Raw genomic sequence first — 10,441 nt, forward strand, 5'->3', positions numbered from 1 at the left:
CTTTTTGTAAATATTGTCAGCACAAGAATTTTTGTTCACCGGAAAAATTAGTTTAAAAAATCTCCGATAGATAGCGGTGACTTACAAAAGACAACGAATAGATATGCAAACGACAATGGAAATGACTTTCAATCCGATTTAACTCTTTTAAGTTTACTCGATCGGCAGTTTCATGCACAATCGCCAAAATGGCCAAACTATTAAAGTGATTTTTCGTGGTAGTGGAACGTAAAAAGCTTTTAATTCATTTTTATTTATAGAAACTTTTTCCTACTGGCTACAGTTATTGGTATGATCGGTAGTATTCTTAAGGTGACACTAAGGTTTGGAACAAAGTTTAACATTGTTGCTTACGCTTTCCTTTTTGCCCAAAAAGCTCTCTTTTATGGTTGTTTTCTTCAAAATTAAGAAATGCAAATATTTTCTTAGCTTTTAGGCAAAAATAATAAATACGAAATGTAAATTGCGTGATAATTTTAGCCACAGAAAAAATCGACAAATATAAATTTCGATTAATTAAATACTTATAAATATTTTGCCACATTCACAACCAAAATGACGCCCTTTAAGATTTGTCGTCCCGAACAAATGTTCGGGTTGTCCGCCCCTAGAGCGGGCCCTGTACTTACCATGCAAGTTGCACTTTATTCCGATAATTTATTGTTTTTTTATGTCTATTTAAATTTTTTATGGACTTTTTGTCCACCCTGTATTAAAATTAACGACCGCATTATTTTTTCTTATAAACATGCTTTAAAAGTGTAGCGATTCAACAATTGGAAAATGCCGACCGGGTTAAAGCGTCATCTTACCGCTCTGGAGAATCGGGATTGCTTCTGGATGTGCAACTCCAGGAATTTTTCGGAGAGTGTGCTGTCCAGATGTTGGATCTTGTCCCTCGTTTCCTGGCCGGTCCACTATGGGTCTGGCCAAACCAGGGCAGATCTACATAGGGACTAATAGCGATTAAGTCGTGGGCCCCCAAGATTCAAAGGCCCACAAAAATTGAATTACAGTAGAGCGTCGTTTATCGGAAGGTCGGTTATCCGAAGGAATTCCAGTCCAAATTTAATTTAAATTTTCGCCAGTGCTGTGGCGCCGTAATCTTTGGCTATGTCTTCGGCTACTCAAATATTTTACGTTTTTGATACTAAATTAACTTCTGAAGTATAATTTTNACACATTGGGATTTTTGCATTTCTCAACATTTTAAGGTCTTCAGATTCTGAAAACAAAATACAAAAGAATGAAAATTTTGTGTGTGTGTGTTGACCTGTATTTTCCTATATATTGTGTGGGTGAAAAATTTTGAAATTTGTCAGGAACATTTCTATATATGGAGCATTGATGCTATTACATTTTGGAGATTATAAGTTGAGGGGAGATAGAAGTAGGGATCGTATCTCAAGTGGGTATAAACAATGCAAATGAAACCAATTTCCAGTACAAATTTATAAGAAAGCAACCATGTTTTGTCCTTGTTAATTTGTGCTGGAAATTGGTTTATTTACTTTGGAAATTTTTGTTTACTAATTAAGCATAATAATTTTTTTTTTATATGTAAATTATGTTAGAATAGTATTTAGTGTGAAATAAATATATAAATTTATAAAAATTATGTTTTAAATATTATATATACTTTATTTGTTTTCTTTTTAATTTTAAAATTCTCTGCGTTTTATTAAGCTAACTTTATTCCCCCCTTTTTTTTATTTTGAAATTATAAAAAAGACTGGCAACACTATATACTTTTCCAGAAAGTTCGTCTGCTTTTCGTTTCCCGTTGTCTTCATCGAAGAACAGAAATGGTTTGTGAAATAATTTCAAAGGTTTAATATTTACTGAAATTTTAATGAATTTGCATAAAGTTATTGGCGTATTTTCAAAAATCCTAAAGTTGTTATATATTTACGTTGAATTTAAATTAAAACGACACAAACCCGGCGCCATCTTTTCGGTTTTTGAAAATTCGTTAATAAATTAACGATTATGTTTATATAAAGAATAGGTAAATTATTTATGTAAATTGAAGTTATTTTTAAAATCAAAAATGGCAGCTTACTGTTGTGGGAAATCGAAAATTGAAAAACACCAATCATTTTTCGGAGGTGGTTCTTTCAAATGTGCTGGTTTCATTCCTTTGCCGTGTGGGACTGAAACCAACACATTTGAAAGAATCTGTCTTGTCCTGTTTGGGCCTGGCCAAATCCATAATGCGCTTGCTAGAAAGGCCTTTTTAGTATCCACGTGGCAGAGAGTTTATATATACAGTACATATATATATACTGTATATGGTAAGTGATTTTTCTTAAATACCTGTTTTTTCTTGAATAAATAAAAGTATGCATTCTAATCATACTTTTTTTTTTTTTTTACTTTTCCGGCTGTTATTACGGAGGGAACGTTTGGCGATCCAGCAAAAAATAAACCCCAGATTTTTGCATTTTTGCACTTACATGGATCACCTTGAAACGTCGAAAAATGCAAAAAAAAAATTTTGGGGCAGCATTTTTTCTGTTTGTTTAGTTATGGCAACGCAACACTTGGGTGATCTGCCTAGGGGATGCCTTCCTGGAGGTCTTTTTAAGGGAAACTGACCCCTATTTAGGCGTTACAGATGTGGAGAAAACACGGAAAACTCCACGTAGTTATCCCATCCGAGTCAGGCGCGAACCCACGACCGAACTCCCAGTGTTGGGGGTACGAAGACCGCTTGGCCACTGGCGGGTCAATTTTTTTTTTCTGTTTGTATGGATGTTAGTGTGTGAGAGGAGACACGATTTTGTTCACCCTCTTTGAAGCTTAATAACTCCCGTGCTTTTTGTCGAAAATTTCTGAAATTTTGCTGAAAGGTTTGTTCGTTAGGCGGATCGATGCTATTAAATTTTGGTGGTTAAAGGTCGCGGGGGTGGGGAGATAATTGGGATCGCGTATATCTCCATTAGGGTCGGACTTAATGATGATTTTACTCATTATTAGCATTTAAAATTTTCGTATTTATAAAACTCATCCCTACCCTCAAAATTAAGCTTTTTGCCATTTTATAATAATTAAAAATATAAAAAGTTTAAAAAAAATATTATAACAGATGGCGCCACCAAAATTTTAAATGTTGCCGGGAAAGTTGAGAATGTCTAATTGATGGCTAGCTGTATTTTGGTTTAAACCAGAATACAGAAAAATATTTGGTGCCAAGTGTTAAAGGCATGGGATGGCTTAAATACACTAAATATTTTTTCCTAGATATTCTGTACTGAAATGGAGTATGTCTTATATGCCATATAATATGGTAAATAGATTTGTTCTTAACTATATTAAGTAGAAAAGTGCATCAGAAGTAGTTGTCAGGTGTTGTGAATCAGGATATATGAAATATGTACAGTACAGTGACAAACATAAGTATTGGCATAGCTAAGTAATTGTAATATAATTGATTTCAAATCCAAAAATATTGATTAAGAGACCAAAGTTTTTGTTATATTAGTAGTTTATTTCTTTTTATTTGTATAAATACAAAATTTATCCAGGGCTATGTCAATGCCCTTTGTCATTACATGATGGCTAGGCACTGCAGATATTGCCATGCAGTTTATGAGATTGATTTGGATAAGTCTTAACATAATGATTTATAACTGTCCACAAAAAACCTTTATCAGTGTTGTGTTCGTTACAATATCCACTAATGTTTTCGACCTCCACTGAGGTCAAAAGTGAACACAACAGTGATAAAGGTTTTTGTGGACAGTTATTACTCAACACAATGTTAGTTAGAAGATATTTTGTGTCAATGATTTATCCATAATGGGAGAACCACATGCAGTGATGGAGCTCCATGTGAGTGAATGGCAGCAGACCTACTAAGCACACAAGCAACCAGCTGTCCTGCTGCAGAACCTACAACAGATACAAACCATATACAGTTTTTGAATCTAAAAATGTATGTGAGAGGGTAAGTTAGGAGAAATGTATGGTTGACATTTGCAGTCCCCAATGCATATGCAAGGTTGAATAGGCACTGGAGGCTCTGCACACAGATATACCCCTCACAATTCCTCTTACCTTGGCATTGTTGGTTATCCCTCATAGTTGGACTCAGTGTTGGCACTCAGGTTAGAAACCTCCACTGAGACACCATAGCATAGATCACCAAGTTCCCATTACAAAACTTATAAATTATACACAATGTTGTCTTTTCTTAAAGATGCAGTCTTTACTAGCAGTTGTAAATCTTTAAAATGTTGTTATGTATGATTTAAAAGAAATTATTGCAAGTTGCAATAGAAATTTTGCTTTTTCCAGAATTTTCGAATAAAATGCACAGATTAAATACAGTAATAATAATAACAGTATTTTGTTTCTATATTTCGGTTTTATATTTGTTGTTTTGAACAAACTCCAGTTAAATAATTTAAGCCAGAGTTACCTTAAAATTTATTAAAATAAGCATGATAATGTTATAATTGGTAGTCATTACTGAGACAATTAAAATATTTTGAATTCTCCTTTATATAAAATAAAATAATCTGTGTGTGTGTGTGTGTCCATCCTCCAAGACATTAACTTTCTTTTTCTAGATATTACTGAACTTAATTTAGATTTCATGTAAAAATATAAATACATTTTGGAAGTAGATTTACAATACTGTAAAAGTTAAGGTAAATAAATGGTTGTCTTTTTTTATGTTGTTGTATGCCACAGGACTAGCACTTTCTCATAAAGAAGTCCAGTAAGCTAGATTTATGTCTAAAGTATAGTAGAGTATGGTATATATATTATTTTGCCATTTTTTATGCTAAAATTCATTGGCTTGGAAAATCTGTTAATTTGGCAGTTGTCTGATCCTCAAGTTTATTGGATTAGTGACAAGTACATTTATGTAATTAGTTATAAGTGTAAGAAAATATTTATTTTATCAATTTTTCTAATTGGGTTCATATGCAATTTTTTAACAAAAAAGTTTTGAGAGTCTTTTCTAGAAAATAATTATGTAATTCCTTAAAACTTTTAACAACCGAAAACCTGAAAATTTAATACTAGAGAGGTTGAGGCGCACGTTTTAAACGTGTAAACGTGTACGTGTGACGTTCGGCGCCGCTTTCCCGTAAGCCTAAAAGTTTGACGATGGNTACTAAACAGCTGCTACGTACCGAAAATACGAGATACAAATTTAGATACGCGATTTCAATAAATTATTATATAATTATAATTATTTTTACGCTCTCGAATTGCAATTAATAAAAAAGTTTTCATTCTTTTTCAATTTTAGTAGTTACGAACTCGTATTGTTTATCCGCTCTGGTATATAACGCATTATTAAGAGGCTGTAAATTCTTAGTTTATAAGTTTTCATCGTTATTAATTTATTTATAATAAACAGACTTCTGTTTAGTTCCATTATAGAGTACGATAATAATTTAGATAGATGCAAATTTTTTCGTTTTTCTGTCTGGCAGATGTTACGTACAGTACATCACCCGCTGCCCAATAACTGAAAATAGAAACGAGAAACATCTGATATTTAACATATTTTTTATATAAACAAGTTTAGTACTTAGATAATTATTTTTAATATACATTTTATAGAATCGAGAAAATAATGAAGTTGCGCAGTTTTCTAGCGAAGACAATTGTTATAGCAAGATCCAGCTTAAAATTTCGACCGATAAATCCGATCCTAATCAAATCAAAGTACGAAGATATTCGGCAGATAGCATTTATAAACTCGGCGAAAATTCGGACCCGGCTGGAGAAAACACGCAAGAATTGCCGAGTCCACACAAGAAACTCAACGTTTCTTCGTCCCTCGAAAGCTTCGGACCTAACAGAGAATGTTTCAATAAAATCACTTTCAAAAACGGAAAAGGGGCCAAGAAATTAATGTACGAAGATCCCACTCAGAAAATGGTTTTAGAATATCCCAGTAAAAATGACGATTTAAATCAAAAACAAAAATCGAAATTCCTAAAAAATAATTCTAGACAAAAGAGGACATTGCTCATAAAACCCATTCATAGAACTAACGTTAACGTCACATCCGAAAGCGACGGCAATCGCATTTTGTATAATAAAATACCAGAGAAGTACGTTCCGGATCATTCCCATTGTAATCGTAAGTTAACCAATCAGAGTGACTTTAATCATTTGAGTGAAATACCCCAGGAGAGATTAATATTTCGTAGCAAATCTTCGGATTATCCTCACGGCACCATCAACGAGAACATCTGTGCGAACGGTATGAAAGAAATGGAAAAGAGCAGCTCCATAAAAACAGAAAGTCCCGTTATTAGATCGAGAAACACCAGGAAGTTCAAACGAGATTTCTCGCGCGATGCATCCACCCCCGTGTGCGAAAATACACATCAGGTATTAAAGAAATCCTCTTCTCAACCCGAATGCTCGTCTAAGTACAGATATACTAAACTTCAAGCCCCCAACGTTAAAATTCTTATAGAGAAATATAATCAAAAAGCACTGGAAAGCAAAGTGGAGAAATCAAATCTCCTACCAAAAGTACAGAACGAAGATGGTCTGGAAATTAGAGATGGTCAACGATCGTCGGTGAGTCCGGGTTCCACGAGAGCCGAGATGATAAAGAAAGCCAAAGAAGATTTTATTTTACAAAATTCCTCTTCTAATTACGCTTTGCCGAGCAATTCGAGGAACGAATGCCAAGAGAATGCCAACGATAAAATTGGTAGATATTGTCAAATCGACGACGACAGTCTGTCCACAAATTCTGCAATTTCCGCAGATTCCGTTCATTTGGTATTGTGCAGGAGCGCGGAATCGTGTAAGGAATCCAGATTGGCTCGCAGATCGGTTGCGGAAAAGCAGACGTCATCGAGCGAAATCTCTCCCCCCGTCACCCCCACCTCACCGGATACAAAATCTAGTAAATCGGGTGGTAATTTCCTCAATTTTAAATTAAGGAAAAGCAAAAAAGAAAAGGAATTGGCATCCATTACGAAATTGTGCCGGCAATCTTTATTCTTAAACTTGGATAAAGACATTAGCAAAAGCGAAGAATCGAAACCCGTTCTGGCAAACCCTCAGAGTTGCCCGTCTTCGCCGGAAGTTAAATCGAAACCGACGAAAACCAAAGGTGGTTGGTTGCATAAAACCTTTTTTAAACAATCTTAATACTATTTAAAATTCGATTCGAAATAATTCTCAGGTATAATTCATCGTTACGAGTGAATTTTATGCAAGAAACTTTGTTACTTACGCATTACATTTCATGAATACATATTTTTTTTCTTATCATCACTGCCATTAAAAATGCTTATTAAAAATAAATCTTTGTCTGTTCTCGTGTTACGAAAAAAAATTTTATATTCCCAACCGGTCTGTACATATTTGTAATAATTTATATATTGTATTTCTAAAAAACATCGACAAATATTTTACTATTAGTATTTTTAAACTGTTTAATGTTAGTAAAAAAACAATTTATCTTAGTAAAGATTTAAAAATCTAACACAAGGCGATCGTTTCCATCTGTTGTTACGTCTGTTGTATAACAAAGGCGGAAGAAAGAAATTTGGAAGATTCATTGTTTAGTTCTATATCATTGACACGCAATATAATTAATGCTATATATTAATTATTGTTACCTGGATTGAATCCTCATTGCTTACTCTTATGACATGTAATCGAAGATACGCACAGTAATTGTTGCTTTTCGTAAATAAAAATAAAATACTTGTTCAGAAATTGCTTAATTGTTTTCTCTCATAACCTTGTATCGTTCGTTACCATTTAATAACAGAAGTAATTTACCCGAAGTACGTTTTCCACTAAGTCGACATATTTGATACTTTCAAATTAACCACGTATTGACCCTCAATATAACGAATTTCGGAAACGACGAACCAAAGCCGTTTCTTTTCGAGACGTCTGTCGGAATGTAATTACGCCATTTGAAAATATCTAGTCTCGGTTTTCGAGCGCAAAGTTTCTGTATGAAAGACGCCATATTTTTGCGTAGAAAATGGCACTTTTGCATTTTCTGCTACAGAATCTACTGTATAGAATTAATTTAAAATAATACAACATAATTTTGATTAGCCTTGCGTTTCTAGAGAATTTGTAACTTATGTATAATAAAATTCTCTGTTGTAGATGTTCTCCGTTACAATTCCAATTCCATCTGCAGTATTTTTCGTAATTACGGAAGCGCCCACCAGTGGCCGAATGGATAAAATCACTAAACACTGGTAGTTTGGTTGCCGGCTTGCTCCTCGCCAATGGACTGGGTGCGTGGATTTCCCAGGTTTTACCTAAATAGAGATCAGTCTCGTGAATCTTTTTACCGTATTCTCATAAAAGGACTCTCGGGAGACATCTTCCACTTGGCGGATCGCACGCGTGTTTCCCTGTCTTATACCATCAATCCAATAAGGATTTAATCTGTGCTTGGAAAACATATACTTAGAAAAAATCATTTACTATGAGATTGTATTAACACATTTCACGTTTTACAACTGTCACGAATGTGAATATTGTAATTTGTTTTTTAATGTGATTAGATACACAGCTGGCAACATTGCCAGCAAGATTGTGTTCGCGAAAAAGAATGCCGAAAGGTGTCGCTATCACCAGCTGGCATAATTTTGATCCGCACGCGGCGACCGCGGAACGTGTCGAAGATGTCGAGCGTGGGTGTTTCTGATTGATCGTCTCACCCTCCACCTTCTTTTTCGTTTTGCGCAAGTGCGGTCACTTTGCTGTTTGAAGACAAATGGAATTATAATGCCTACAAATAGAATTCTAGACATAGCACAAATGGTAAGTAATCATATAATATAGACACAAATATCTAAGAATGGGTGTACTTAAAAATCAGGCGTGTTGAAAACAAAAGTGCACCCCTCGAATAATGTACTTATTTGAGGGGAAGATATCCTGCAGGGAAAAAATTCAAAAACTAACGAGTTTACATCAATCCAACAACATCCCAATGAAAAAGTGTTGAAAGCACGTTGTTGACTATGTTGAACATAAAAAGGGCTGTACTTTTTGTAAATATTGTCAGCACAAGAATTTTTGTTCACCGGAAAAATTAGTTTAAAAAATCTCCGATAGATAGCGATGACTTACAAAAGACAACGAATAGATATGCAAACGACAATGGAAATGACTTTCAATCCGATTTAACTCTTTTAAGTTTACTCGATCGGCAGTTTCATGCACAATCGCCAAAATGGCCAAACTATTAAAGTGATTTTTCGTGGTAGTGGAACGTAAAAAGCTTTTAATTCATTTTTATTTATAGAAACTTTTTCCCACTGGCTACAGTTATTGGTATGATCGGTAGTATTCTTAAGGTGACACTAAGGTTTGGAACAAAGTTTAACATTGTTGCTTACGCTTTCCTTTTTGCCCAAAAAGCTCTCTTTTATGGTTGTTTTCTTCAAAATTAAGAAATGCAAATATTTTCTTAGCTTTTAGGCAAAAATAATAAATACGAAATGTAAATTGCGTGATAATTTTAGCCACAGAAAAAATCGACAAATATAAATTTCGATTAATTAAATACTTATAAATATTTTGCCACATTCACAACCAAAATGACGCCCTTTAAGATTTGTCGTCCCGAACAAATGTTCGGGTTGTCCGCCCCTAGAGCGGGCCCTGTACTTACCATGCAAGTTGCACTTTATTCCGATAATTTATTGTTTTTTTATGTCTATTTAAATTTTTTATGGACTTTTTGTCCACCCTGTATTAAAATTAACGACCGCATTATTTTTTCTTATAAACATGCTTTAAAAGTGTAGCGATTCAACAATTGGAAAATGCCGACCGGGTTAAAGCGTCATCTTACCGCTCTGGAGAATCGGGATTGCTTCTGGATGTGCAACTCCAGGAATTTTTCGGAGAGTGTGCTGTCCAGATGTTGGATCTTGTCCCTCGTTTCCTGGCCGGTCCACTATGGGTCTGGCCAAACCAGGGCAGATCTACATAGGGACTAATAGCGATTAAGTCGTGGGCCCCCAAGATTCAAAGGCCCACAAAAATTGAATTACAGTAGAGCGTCGTTTATCGGAAGGTCGGTTATCCGAAGGAATTTCAGTCCAAATTTAATTTAAATTTTCGCCAGTGCTGTGGCGCCGTAATCTTTGGCTATGTCTTCGGCTACTCAAATATTTTACGTTTTTGATACTAAATTAACTTCTGAAGTATAATTCTTTATTGTTTTTATATTTTTCAATATGTTTATTTTGTTTGTACAAAATAAAAAAATAATTTTAAACGATACAATAGTCTTCGTTAGGCTTAACATCGACGAAAATTCAACGCGAAGCGACACGCAACGGAGAAAAATTTCAACACGGGATAAATTAATATATTTTTCTGTACATAATTGGTTATCCGAAAAATAAGTTATCCGAACAACCCCAGTCCCCAATTGATTCGGATAAACGACGCTCTACTGTAT

General features: G+C 34.4%; 1 protein-coding gene across 1 annotated transcript; it reads left to right on the top strand.

Annotated features, from left to right (window-relative positions):
* The first annotated feature begins 5,569 nt into the window (after positions 1-5,569).
* LOC111640001 lies at positions 5,570-7,341 on the top strand. Its single transcript, XM_023385995.1, has one exon. It carries the CDS (start codon positions 5,878-5,880, stop codon positions 7,138-7,140), a length of 1,263 nt encoding a protein of 420 aa, XP_023241763.1. The 5' UTR covers positions 5,570-5,877; the 3' UTR covers positions 7,141-7,341.
* Positions 7,342-10,441: the final 3,100 nt, after the last annotated feature.

This window comes from Centruroides sculpturatus, unplaced genomic scaffold (assembly GCF_000671375.1).
Source record: "Centruroides sculpturatus isolate CEXI.00-Female unplaced genomic scaffold, Cexi_2.0 scaffold1404, whole genome shotgun sequence".
Lineage (NCBI taxonomy): Eukaryota > Metazoa > Arthropoda > Arachnida > Scorpiones > Buthidae > Centruroides > Centruroides sculpturatus.